This window comes from Rhinolophus hipposideros, assembly GCF_964194185.1.
Source record: "Rhinolophus hipposideros genome assembly, chromosome: 7".
Taxonomy (NCBI): Eukaryota; Metazoa; Chordata; class Mammalia; order Chiroptera; family Rhinolophidae; genus Rhinolophus; species Rhinolophus hipposideros.
Genome location: NC_138053.1, coordinates 86,525,282 through 86,539,587, shown reverse-complemented (window position 1 = coordinate 86,539,587; position 14,306 = coordinate 86,525,282). Strand labels below are relative to the sequence as shown.

Here is a 14,306-nt window from a genome sequence, read left to right as displayed (position 1 = left end):
TACACCTGGTGTATTATGGAAGAAAAAAACTTGATTGAAAGTTATTTTTGTACCTGAAAATGATCTTTCTTAGTAAATCACAGGCTCAATGTTGGCCATGTCATCATTAACCTTTTTTAAATAAGGATTTGGAGGAAGCATTATTAAATACACTATTTTAATCCACACGTCTATTAAGAATAGCTACCGTGTTTCCCCGAAAATAAGACCTAACTGGAAAATAAGCCCTAGTATGATTTTTCAGGATGACATCCCCTGACCATAAGCTCGAATGCGTCTTTTGGAGCAAAAATAATTATAAGACCCTGTCTTATTTTCGAGGAAACACAGTAAGAGACAGTAGGATAGCAAAAGTAATTATAGTTAAAGACGGAAGCCTTAATTTTTCTAATGAGAATATAAGTTATCTTTTTTTCAATTCCACGAATTGTTTTTAAAAAGTTATGAGACCTGCATTTGCAACACTTTATTAAAAATTACTGAATTTCATTTCATTACAGTCTTTAATTGGCCTTAAATACGAAATGGATTTTGAAAAAGCGAATGCCTTTGTAAGCAATATTGACAAAATGTTCTGTCTGTCACTACACAGATGAGGTGTATGATATTAAAAAAAAAAAAAAAAGCAAACACAAAAACAAAAAAAAAAGGTTGCCAACAATGTATTTTGTGGACAAGTAGAAAGAAAATTTAGAAACCATATGGTCCAACTTTCCACCTATTACACAACTTAACTCTTCTTTAGGATTTAGAAGTTATTTTCCCTGGAGTTCCTTTCCCAGGAAGTCCTCCCCACCCATCAGTCTATATCTAGTGCCCAGATGTAGCACTATCCTGTGTATCATAGAATTGCATCTCACAGCAAACAAATGCAAAATAAAATAAAACAAAAGGTAATCTTCTGAGGACTAGAGAACTCTCTATAGTAAAGGGAGTCTACTTGAAGATCTACTTGATTTATCTCAGTATCCTTGCAGCAAAGCACTGTCAGGCCATTGGTTCTAATTAAACATGCATCACATGAATTAATAATCAACTCGAGCACTGCTGGTTCATCACTCAACATCTGCTTTAGCATTTCCAGTAATTTAAAGCTCACAATCTCATGAGGTACTTTCCTTATTTATGGACAAATATTAACATCATATATATGAATGAAATGAAAATTCTTTCTACATGGAACTCATAGCAGCCATTGATAGCCCTTTACTTCTCAGGCAGCATAGAATACTGCTTAATTCTTGCACACGACAGCTCCACAAATTCCGAAAGGCATGTATCTATCACCTTCCCTTGGATTATTTTCCTTTCAAGGCCAAACGCTCTTAGTTCTATCTGCTGTTTGGGTATATCCCATTTTAAAATAAGGCAATGGGAATCACACAGAGTTCTCCTGAGGTGTAGTGATGCACAGTACAAGGAAACCATTGTCAGCAGTACATTTTTAGCCATGAATTTCAGGACGCATAAGAAAACTATTACAAAAAGGTAACGTGTATTGTTTTATCTTAATAACTGTCTATTTCCCTGACACATTTTCCTTTCTTATACTGATTAACATCTATTGCTTTCCTTGCTCTTGTTATATTCTTATCAGTTCTTGTCTTCATGAAAAAAAACTATTAAGAGTGACTACTTTGTGTAGACAAATACTCTTCTTTATTTTGCCCTTGAAGAAAAAAGAGAATCTCTCTCTCTTTCACCAGCATCAACTGAGGTGTCTGAATCCTTTAAGACTTTATTCAGAATTAATATCAAAAACATTTCCAAGCCATAAAACATTAAGTATTTATATAGTACTATAAAGCATAGCTCAAAATATAAAGTCTGATCAATGCTTTAATTTTAATATAAAATAACCAACATATTTTTTAAAGTCCCAAAGGAATAAATATCAGTCAGGATATGGGGAAAGATTTCACTTAAGAACCGACCTGAAGATTACAATCTCTGAATAAGAGGTGATACTTGAATGCAAAGAGTAAAACATCATTAGAAAGTATCAATTATCTCAGTTATCTTTATCAGAGTTCCCTAAACAAAACAAGCAGGATCTCAGAACACGAAATATCAGAACTGTGAATAAAAGGGGGAAAGGGGAGAGAGTAGCTCATGCACGCAACTCCATTCTTAGCCATGTTCATATGAATTCTGTAAATTCATGTTTAAATACATAAAATAAAAACTTATAAAATACACATTGTTTTTGACCATGAGCATAAATGTAAAAATAGTGATGAAAAATTCTGGTGATGTATGGAGATGATGGCTGCACAACAATGTGAATGTATTTAATGTCATTGAATTGTACACTTAAAATGGCTAAAATGGTGTTTAATATTATGTATATATTTTACCACAGTAAAAACATTTAAGGTTTATAGATTTAAAATACAATGTTGTGATAAATAATATTATAATGCTTTCTCAAGTAGGGCTTATATGACTTAGAAAAATACAACAGGTTATCACATGTCACACAAAACAGCAATACTTAGTTACCCATCTCAGACTGTTCTTGAAATGGTTTAGAGAAAAAGTTAAACAATTTTAAATATAAGTTAAGACATAGGATAACTCATTCACAGTAATGTTTTTTTTTTCTTAAATGAAATAATTATCAATTCTAGGAGATATTTTGGATCCTCATTTTATGCACTGGGTAAAATATTGAAATATCTGTTGTTTAATATTTTATAGAGTATGGATTGTTTTCTAAATGTAATAAATTTAAGTGTAAAATGTATACTAATATAACAGATATTTAATATTTTATAAGCATTAATTATAATAAAGTACAAATGCTATTTAATGTTTTATAGATTCATCTACATTTGTGGGTTTTTAGATATTTAATAATCATTCGAGGCATAAGTATGAATGTATTTGAATTTTAATTCACAGTAAATTATTTCATATTTAAGCCAAATTACCACATTTTGAAGAAAACTATTATTTGGGGCTTATTTCACAGAATGCTTTAATTTATATTGTTTATAAATAAGCTTGTTATATTCACTTAGATTGAGGTGCTAGGATTGTTTGTCAAACAATATCAGTAACAAAATCTTTTTGTTTTCTCATTTCCAATGAACAACAACTGGTTATATTTATCTTTTCATTATTATTTAGGCACCAGAAGTTTTGATGAGACTCTTTCTTTAAAAATTGTTTCAAACTGTATTCTACATTCAAGTGTGGGGCATTTTAGATAGTATTATTTTTTCATGCATTTTATTCAATAACAGCAGAAAGAATCATAAAAGAAAGCTATATGGCTGGAACAAATGGAGACTATTTCTGAGAACTTGCAATTATCCTTTATTTTTTATTTACTCTTATCTACCACAAGGTGATAAATTTGACAAAAAAATCTTCTTAATGGTTTCTTTGCATGAAGAACTGGTTATCATTCAATTAATGAAGTGTCTCATCATCCACTCTTTTCCTGTCCAGTGGTCTGAGGTTTTGTTCCTATCGAGACTTCTGTCTCCAGTGAAAATCAATGCTTCAAAAAAACTATTCTATAGTTTATGCCAGAATTACTTTATCTTTAGTTCTAACTAACAAGCATTATATAAAATTATAAGTGCACAATTACAAAAGTAATATTATAATACATATATACTCTTCTGTAAAATACTTTTTAAAGGCATTAGAAATCATCTAAAATTGGTGTTAAACAAGTAAAGTCAAGAGGAAAGCAAGTGTTTTCATTCATATAATTATCTGTCTAGTGTTAATTTGACTATAGCAATTATATTTTTCATCTATACTTCCTGCCTAAGTTCATCTTTGTATGATTTTATCTTTTTTTAAAATTTAGATATTGGCTCCATTTATAGTTTTTTCGTCAATATTAAGTCCTTCATCTTTCTGCTCCCACATTTTATCTGATTATGTTAAACCACTTATTCTATAGAGTTAATTATTGCAACCTAAGAAGTGTACTCTAATACTGAATCTATCACTGCACACTTCCTTTTCTTCCTTCCATCCCCTCTGTGTGAGAAGTGCTTTGTAGAGGCTGAAGGAGTATTAGAGACATACATTGTTCCTACGTCTATTCCTGTTAGATTACCCATTATGGTACATTGAGAAAGGTAAGTATTATGCAAAAAATAAATAAATAATAACTCATAATGCTTCCATCTGATAAAAAGGATGTGTAATACTTCAGATAACATCCCTTCCTTATATTTCTATACATTGGCCTACTGTCCAAACTTGAATTCCTCTGAAACTCTGTACCATCATAAACTTCATTGAATGACTTCCCCATACTTTCCTCAACATCAATTCCTTTTTTTTTTCTACAAATATGTATGAGTTTCCCACAGTTCAACAACAATACCCACACACTTCCTCGACACCGATATTGCCAAATGTCATCTCATCTTCAGTATCATACTTCTTGATAATGAGTTATGTTATAAGTATAATTGCTCCTGTCACTTATTCACTCTTAATATTGCACACCCTGGCTTTTGGTCTCTGACTTTATGTCCACACAAAAAGGGCTTCTTTGTCTTAAAACTTTTTGGATTATCTTCAGCCCAGATGTTCCCTTCTTTAAGACCTGATGTTTTCCTGATGACAATCTATTCCTTTTTAGACTTACAAAAGGGAGTGACTACCTGCATTATTGCCTTAGCTTTTCATTGACTTGTATCCCCCACTAGATTGATGAGGAGCATAAGAAGTGAGGAGAGAATGAGTTCAGCTGACAGAAACTCTGCCTTGTGCTGCTTCTCTGTTTTCACTTAATTGACTTTATGTTTCTAGGAAACATTAATACATGGTTAATTGATTAACCTACATCTAATTGGATTTCCAGATTTTAGCACACACTTTGAGGAAGTACACATTTTGAAATGTTTAGACCATTTGCATGTACATTGTCCGGAATTAATACCTTTCAAATCCATGTAGCTCTTTAAAGATTTATTTACAAGTTTAAAACAAAATGTATCTTATTAGTTCAGTACATTAACAATGTATTTTAAGGTTTTAAGTTAATGTAATAAAGAGTACTACATTCAATATGTGATATAGTATGATGTACTATATAATAGTTGATAAAATAACTGTATTTAAGGAGTTTCTGCTTTAATTGTGACATGGGACACTTACTTTGATTACTGTTCAGCATGACTGGATCTCTTTAAAAACTATCCAGCATTCAAAAACAGATTCTCTTGAAACAGGGGAACTTCATTTAATGTAAAAGGGACTACAAAATCTTCCTGCTCTTTCTATACAACCGTAGATTTTTATATGTTTATCTTTGAAAACTGCAAATTAAATGGCTTGACTTAAAAATGAGACTGACTTCAAAAACATAGACCAAAAAAATTACTGACCTTAGTGTTTCAAGTCTGTTAACTCTTTCCTTACCCCTGTTAGAAGGGTAAATTTATGCTAATTCAAATCCATCATCCTTAAACCTGATCAAAAATAACAACAGAAGCTCTGTGATCTTATCACATGTTGATAAGGCCCAAAACTGAACATAATTGAAACCAACAAAAAATACCGGAAATAACAAGCTCTTTTAACCATAACAATATATACGTGTGTGTGTATACACACACACACACACACACACACACACGCACACACACACATATATATATGTACATACATACATATACATACACACACACACACACACACACACACACACTTGGGCTTTAAAAAATTTCAGGTGAATCATACAGAGCATTCTAACTAATAAATTTGGAATTGACACATATGTTAAGTGGTTTATTTTTTTCAACCCAAAGAAAAGAGTTCTATAGCATCAAGGTGAGGTCCTATCTTCCTTTGCTTAATGTGCAGCACACAAAATCTTTAATGCAGTATTAAAATAGGCAACTTCCCATGCCAAGATTGAATTAAAGTTTGAATATTTGAAGGGGCAGTAATAATGTTGCCTCTAATAAAAAAAAAATACCTGTCTTGGGATCAATAGAGAAATAAGGTTGTCCCTGAAGAATGCTGTAAACGACTCTAGCACTGTTTCCATAGGTCGGGTCATCTGCGTCGGTGGCCTTGACCTGGAGCACATATGCACCTGGAAAATAAGACAATATGACTCTAGCATCTCTACTTTAAAAATCTCACGGTCATACATTTTATCTGTCTGACTCCGTTTTCCTTTGGTATTTGGTATTGCTTAATGATTCTGGGAGTATATGATGTCACTGAGAATAATTTAATCATTATAACTGAAATATTAGGTAACGCTATAGCTGGTAATACAAATGATACATACTTTAAATATCTATTTTAAAAGCTGTGCCCATTTCCAGTAGCTAGATCATTGAACTGAAAGTCATCATGATGATTTTATTGATTTGTACACCAAAGAAAACATGACACTGCTTACATTAGCTCGTCTGCTTACTACAGATGCTTTAATTTCAAGATTAGGATATCAATAGAAAAGCTAAAAGGTTTAAAAGCTTATTGAACTTTAAAGGGTGTAAGTAATTTGTAATTGCAATTTAAAATTTAACAATTACCTACTAGCATGAAGAAGACTTTAATTAGGACAGAATATTTGAGAAATTGAGAAACCGAAAATAATTGCAATTACAGCTACAGAAGCACCTCTATGACTCAAGATGGGATTAACTTAAGGGCTCAGTGACATGGAAAAACATTAAACACAATCCAAATTATCTGCAGCTTTTTTCATTTTTTTGTCACTTGGTCATATTACTTATGTACTAGAGGAAGTTGAACAGAGTTTTGCGTTTACTTTCATTTCATATATTCATAGTCCCAGTTAAGTCTAAGAACTTTTTAAGTATCTATTCAATGCAACTATTCTGAGTGGAGAACAAAGTAAAATCAAAATGATCACCAAACTTGATTTAAATAAAATAAATATGTTGCTGATGAAGGAAGGAGATCTCTACTGAGCACAAAGGGAGTGATACGTTTATGTACACCCAAAGTTATACAATGGAAAGAACACTCTTCATATCTTGGAGGAATTCAAAGTAACTGATCTGTTTGGGGAACGCATGATTGCTCTCTCCCATTCAGTTAGTCATTCAGGCTTTTTCCTTAAAGCAGTATACAGTGGAAACAAACTGAATCTTAAAGGTTTACTCTGAAAGCTAAGAGTATTCTCTTCACCTCTACTTGTTTTTTTTTTAAATTATTATTAAATCAAGTGTTAAGGTGGTGATAAAGTAAGAAATGATAACTTTTGTTAGACATACAATGACAAACACTTTATCTTAAAATTATTTTCTTATCTCCAGATGCTTTGGTAAATTCTAGCTGCATCAACAGATAAAAAATATACTTAATCACAACCCCTTTTTCCAACAAAGGAACCTTCTAGAAGGAAAGAACAGAAACATTTCTAAGATGTCAAAAGTGATAACTGATATGATCCGCCATCATCTATCACCATCGTCATCATCATCATTTGCACCATCATTAATAATCATTTGACAAACAGGCATTGAGGACCTGTATTAAAAATCATCAAAAACATGTCCTCCTTAATGCTACAGAAACAGTTAGGTGAGTAAATTCCTCTCTTCCCTTCCTTCTTCCAAGAAATGATTCTTTTTTCCAAGAAAAAAATAACTTTCATGGATCTTCATTATTACTTTATCTCACATGTGTTGTATAGGGAAATCTAAAATATTGAATGCTGCCTAATTCTAGAAATAAATATTGCAGTTGAACCACTCTGGATTGTTTTACTCTGAAAATACATTTGAATAATAAAGTTATTATATCTTCTAGAAAATATATAGTGACAAATTTAATAAACTTTTACCTAACCATCACCATATGCTCAAAGGAGAATAAAAAAAATAAATGAGATAGGATCATCCCTTTTATTTGGATTTAAAATCAATATGAACCTTCATCAAGTATTCAGAAAATATTTTTTGCAAAAGTAGTATTAAATTATTTGTTAGTAATTTTTACGTTTAAAGCTCAAATATTAAATGAGTAAAGATATAGTCCCATAAGTCATAGAAGCAGAAAACAGGCATCATTCAATTTTACTTCAGGCAACTGAGAAGGATCACTGAATGGCAAGACTAATGGCACTTGCAGCATCTTTCTTAAGTTTCATCCATAGTACCAACATGATTATCTACTCCGTTACAGTAGAGATTAATTTTGGTTAGTAAATAGCAGATCCCAATGTAAGTGATTCAAGAGTGCTTAGAGGTATCTCTATAGGTGTTTGCAAGAACACAATTAAATACTATTATATGAGCTTATTTTTCTGGTTGTTCTATCACTTTCACCAAACTAATGCAAAAGACAGCAATATCATACCCTGTTCATTAAGAAAATTCAACTAATTGTCTGGAGCATGAAAAATCTCCAATGCCTACCTTCCTCAGTGCTTGTATAACATACCAGTTCCTGACACTATTAAATACTAAATGCCCAATAGGTCGGGGCATGAAGTCATGGCTTACTGTGCAATGAGGAAATAATGTAATCGGTGACTTTACAAAAAAACAGAGTCATTTTTTGTATGTAGCAGTCACCTTGGAATTTATTCTCCTATCACTCAAATCCAGGATGACAAAGTAACCACTCTAAATGTTCAGAAAGTTCAGAAAGAATGTAACTCACAGAGAAAATGTTCCTTTATAAGTAGCTGGAAATGGAGTGGAGAATGTGCAATGGAGACAATTGAACCATTTCAATTGTCCGAATAACACTCCTCTGATCAGTAGTAAATCAATTAGTGTAATGTTAAGTAACAGTTAAAGCCAATAGCAAAAGAGTTATTACATAGTAATAGTTAAATGTTAAGCAATCATTTAAAAGAGAATATATATGCTATATATATATATGTGTGTGTGTGTGTGTGTGTGTGTGTGTGTGTATGTGTATGCATATAGATATATACATATATACAAACAATATATACAAACATGATTGAGGAAGGAACAGAGAAATAGATAATTCAGAGTTGTACAACCAGCACAAAGAAATAAACGAGCATTAGGAGAAGCCCATTTGATAAAAACTAAACTGAAAATGGGTGTCACTAAAACACGTAAATAACTGTGAGAGTTCATGAGAGCCAATTTGGATATGATTTTTAGTATACATAGAGATATATGTTTAAATGTATTTGAAAATTAATCCCATGTAGTAAATTCATTCATGATATGATGCAATCTTAATTGTTTGCCAACATTTTTATCATGTTAAAATTCTGAAGAAAAAACTTGCTAAGGAGGAATATGTTACCTTCATAAATTAAATTATTCAATATACTTTTATACAATTTATATGGAAAACACAAATAAAAGCCATGGCGTTTGATTTAGTTATTCCAATTTGGAAAGTCATATGTATATATCTTATGTGGTCAGGAAATGCACATACACAAACACACAATGAATGGTTTAACAGTTTCTAATGACTTCTCACAAAGGTATGAGCATGTGTTCATCCTTCAATCGGTTATTCTTTTAATAAAACTTCAATGATTTCCTATGAAATACCGAGCACATTGTTTGGGGTGCTAAGTAAACACAAAGAACAAAATTGAGGGACCCAAATCCTCAAGAATAACATTCTATCTAGAGGGGAATAGTAAGAGGAACAGATTTTTTTTTTTAATTACAGATAGATAGATACAGATATAGATATAGATGAAGATGTAGGTGTAGGTGTAGGTACATGTACAGATAGATATAGATATACGATATATGATATTCCATTGTAATAAGTGCTAAGAAATAAAATATGGTAGTGTAAGAAAATAGAATGATAAAGTGAGGGACTTTTTTATGTGGTGATCAGGGAGAGCATTTTGGAGAAATCTCATTTCTGTGGAGAGCCAAATAAAGGAAAATGTATTTTTGTTTTTTTAATTTTGTTTGTTTTGTTTTCTATTTTTTTAACATTAAATTTATTGGCGTGACAATGGTTAGTAAAATTACATAAGTTTCAAGTGTACAATTTTATAATACATTATATATATGCATTGTAATATATATAATGTATTACATTATATTGGAATGTAATATATATTGCATATATTATACAATATTGTATATATATATATACAATATAATGTAATGCAATATATATTGTAATATGTATATGTATATATGTGTGTATATATATGTACATATATATATGTACATATATACACACACACACACACACACACATCTCATTGTGTATTCACCACCCAGAGTCAGTTCTCCTTCCATCACCATATATTTGATCCCCCCTACCCTCTTCTACTATCCCTTCTGTCCCCTTACCCTCTGGTAATCACTAAACAGTTGTCCGTGTCTATGAGAAAACTCATTGCCATATGCAGAGGTAACTCTAGGTACAAAAAGATCCTGAGATAAGGGCATGTTGGAATTGCTGAGGAGAACCTCGTGGAAATTAGGGCCTCCCCACACCCCATATTTCAAGTATGGATTGAAAGGGAAAGAAAGGTGGTGGAGACACCACTGCTTTTTAGGAACTGTTAATATTTTAGGTTAAGCTACACTTCCAACATATATTTATATTGTTATAACTACCTATCTATCTAATTATATACTAATCTATATTTTGGATTTTATTTACATGAAAGACAACTAACACATTCTTGAACATTACTCACTAAATAATATATTAGGCAGGCATGTTATGAAAGCACATAACCATTATTAAAATAATAAATATTGTAAAAATAATAAAAGAACATAATCATTATTTAAACAAATCACCTTTTCGTGGAGACTTTGGAGAATTTTGTTACATTTTTATAGAAAATTTTGTGTTTAGAGAATTCTCCTACTTCAAACAATTATGCAATTGGTAAATTCCTACCATTGGAATAGCTGGGTGAAAAAACATGTGAATTCCAACATGTTGATATATATTGTCAAGTTGACTACCAAAAGATTGTATTGATTTACATTTTTACCAGTCTGATATATTTTCCAGCATTCTCACCAGTCTTCATTGTTCTTATTTGTATTCTTTTATACTACAAATAAACTTTAGCAACTATGTTTATTGGTTATTTTTATCTTGTAAACTGTATCCGTATTCTAAATTATTTATGTTTATAGTTTCAATCTATATCTATCTATCTATCTATCTATCTATCTATCTATCTATCTATCTATCTATATACTATTGAAAGTATATATACCAGCTTTTTTCACATAATCTATAGTCTTTTTTTTCCCATCTTCATTTCATGGTCAATTTAAGTGGTTTTCCTTCATGTGTATATGTTTATCTGTGTGTGCATGTTTGTATACCTACCTTAAAAAAATTATTCTTTAGCTGCGTTTGGTTAGATTAGGTGGCTTTTATTATCTCTTCTTCTTAAATTCTATACAATGAGAATGTGGGTTCTGGAGCACAGATCAGGAAAGCTAGTTGCTTTTGTAATGCAACCACACATGCCTAACTACCGGTTGCATGTAGTCATGTGATAGTTATGCTTTATTAATTTGATCATTAAGATTAATATTATCAAGGCAGAGATTGTTTTTAGAAATGTTCTGACAGTGTCTGCATCCTAAAATTGAAGAACTGAAGTGCAGTGATGTTAAAATCATTCTTATCAGTACTAAAAGATGTTCTTATCCAAAATGGTTGAGAGGTGAGGGTGAAACTGAACCCTACTAACTTATAATTTTAGCTAGAGTAGGCATTAATTTGTTGATTCATTCATTTCTTCTTTCAATAAACAATTGTTCAGTGGTATAACAAAGCACCAGGTACAACTGTCAACATACAATTTAAAAAATTGTTTTAAAAATTGTAGTAAAAAAATAATGATTTACTATCAAATGCCATGTTCAGCATTACAATTTTATATTCTATGCTGTTTTGTTTTTTTTCCAAGGGGTGTGATATTAAATTAACAAACTTTTTAGAAATGCATTGACATATAACTGGATTCAATTTAATTCATGTCTTCTATAAAATCTTTTTTTTTAATTTCCCAGATGTATATGGATATTCTATTCAGTGAATATGTTCTTTGCTTTTTATCATCCCTGAGACTTTCTCAACTGGCTTGGCTCCTCACTCACAACTGCAAGGCTGTAAAGCATTCTAATTGCTTCCTCCTCCAGGTTCTTTTACACATGAGCATCAGCTCATTGTCCTATAACAAAATTGATCATGGTACTCTCCGTCATGAAAAAAATAAGTTACAATTGAAAACGAAAAAAAAAAGAAAACACATCACTATTCCTATTGAAAGAGAAATCATCTAAAGTCATTAACATGCTATGAAGGAGATTCTACATCCCTCCTATAGTAGTTCACTACTGTGCCTACTGCCAGGGAACCCATTCTGTGACCACACAGACTTAATGACTATTTATCTGAGGCTCTCCCATGCCTCGGTGCTCTTGCACAAGTGATCTTGCTCCCTGGAAGACATTCTCCTCCACCATCTGGGTAAATCCTATCTACCCCTGATGTCCCAGCTCCACTGACTGTTCTTTGAACCCTTGTTTTCCTGACACTAGCCAAGATAATTTGTCCACTCCTCTGTACTCCATCAGTCTTAGTACATTTTGATTATTTGAAACCCAATCATGTGTTCCTCTAATGGGATACAAAATCTTTTACCTCAATGGCTCTTCCATATTCATTCCTTGGACATCTAGTGTCTGTCATTAAATAAGTCTTCAAAAAAATGTTTATCAGTTGGATGCTTATAGTACTCAAATATACACCCAAAGAATACACTGTTATATATACAATGCTCTAAACGGGTGACCTGGCAGCTAGTTATGACCTGTATAGTCTTTTTTAAACACTAATTAGGAAGTTTAACTTATGTTGAATTTCTAATGTATATCACTGTTCTTACTTAAGAAAGCAGAACCCAAAGTGAGTGACATTACATTAAAAAATTCCACAGGAAGACTTAGCTGCAATATGAAATGCAAACCCAACGGGAGTTAATATGAATTTCTTTGCTGAATAATGTTCAAACCTTCTAAGTACTGGTGAGCAAAAACAAGACGAGAGAGAGATTTCACATGGCATATCATTTCCTTTTGCTTTTGTCTTACCTATACATTATACTATAAACAAGAAACAATATAGTTAGACTTAGATGTAGGATGATAAACACATAGAAATGTCTTTTTAAGTGGGATAGAAAAATAAATGTAAGCATTATTACCTAAAAAAGACATAATGTAGCAAAAAATGTAAAGCAGAAAGATTTTCAGAATCAGCCAGGGGTGTGTGTGTGTGTGTGTGTGTGTGTGTGTGTGTGTGTGTGTGTGTGTGTGTGTACAGGGGTATAGAATCCCACAGAGATTAGATACTATAAGATTGAAACATGAGGTCTGCTAAAGCAAAGTTTATTTACAAAGGAAAATTAAGCATAGATACACAGCAGGTGAGTTTAGTCTTCAATGTTTCTTGGCCCTTTAATCCATTTAACTATGGGTTTCACTGCATTGCTCATGCACTTGGCTCTTAGTTTCCTTCTGTGGATTCTCCTATGTTTGTCGCTGAGAGTTACAAATGACCCATCTGCCTTCTTTATCCTCAACAAGAGCTGCATATAAGGCATTTAAGAGGATTGACAATACCAATTCCTGGCCCCCTGTCAGAAAGTCTAACTTAATAGTTCTGAGTGTGCCAAGAATCAGAATTTTTTAAAATCTCCGCAGATAAGCCTAATGAGCACCGAGGCCTGAGAAGCCCAGTCCCACATAATTCCCCTAGAAAACTTTTTCTATCTTCAAATGAGGTTGCATTTTTTGCCATTGTGCAGGCCATCACTGTCTCTGGAGCCTTAGTGCCTAGGTTTGAATTCTAGGTCAACCATTAGCCAACTATGTGACCTCAAGCTAATTACTTAAGCTCTGTGTTTTATATTTCCCTTAAAAATGAAAAAAAGAAAAGTGTCCATTTTTGGCAGTATTAAATGAGTTTCTCTAATAAAATCATGAGTTTTCCACATAGCAGGTGCTGTTTAAGTGTATATAGACTAAAATAACTACATACTTATACTCACTTTCTACTCTCTTACACCACTCATAGGGTGCCACCTCCCAAATGTGTATCACGAGCATGATTTCTGTCCTCACGTCCCACACCTTAATGTTCATATACTGATCTGTATTTTATCTCTTAAATGTTAGAAAAATGCAATTTTGTGTATTTTTTAAACACATTAAAATGCAAACAAGTAGACTACGATGATTGGATGACTTTGTTAGGGACCCAGGAAAAAATAATTTGTTTGCATATTTGCTAAATCTGTATGAAATAATCAGAGCTTTTAACGATTAGAAAAG

General features: G+C 32.0%; 1 protein-coding gene across 8 annotated transcripts in view; it reads right to left on the bottom strand.

Moving 5' to 3' along the window:
- CDH12 (cadherin 12) overlaps positions 1-14,306 on the bottom strand; it is an 880,529-nt gene that overhangs the window by 81,145 nt on the left and 785,078 nt on the right. For 7 of the 8 annotated variants that reach the window (XM_081053550.1, XM_081053549.1, XM_081053551.1 and 4 more), the window contains one exon: positions 5,957-6,076. The exons of the other annotated variant lie outside the window; for it this stretch is intronic. In XM_081053550.1, coding sequence (XP_080909676.1) covers positions 5,957-6,076 — 120 coding nt within the window. The remainder of the gene's footprint in view (positions 1-5,956; positions 6,077-14,306) is intronic. 8 annotated transcript variants of the gene reach the window in all.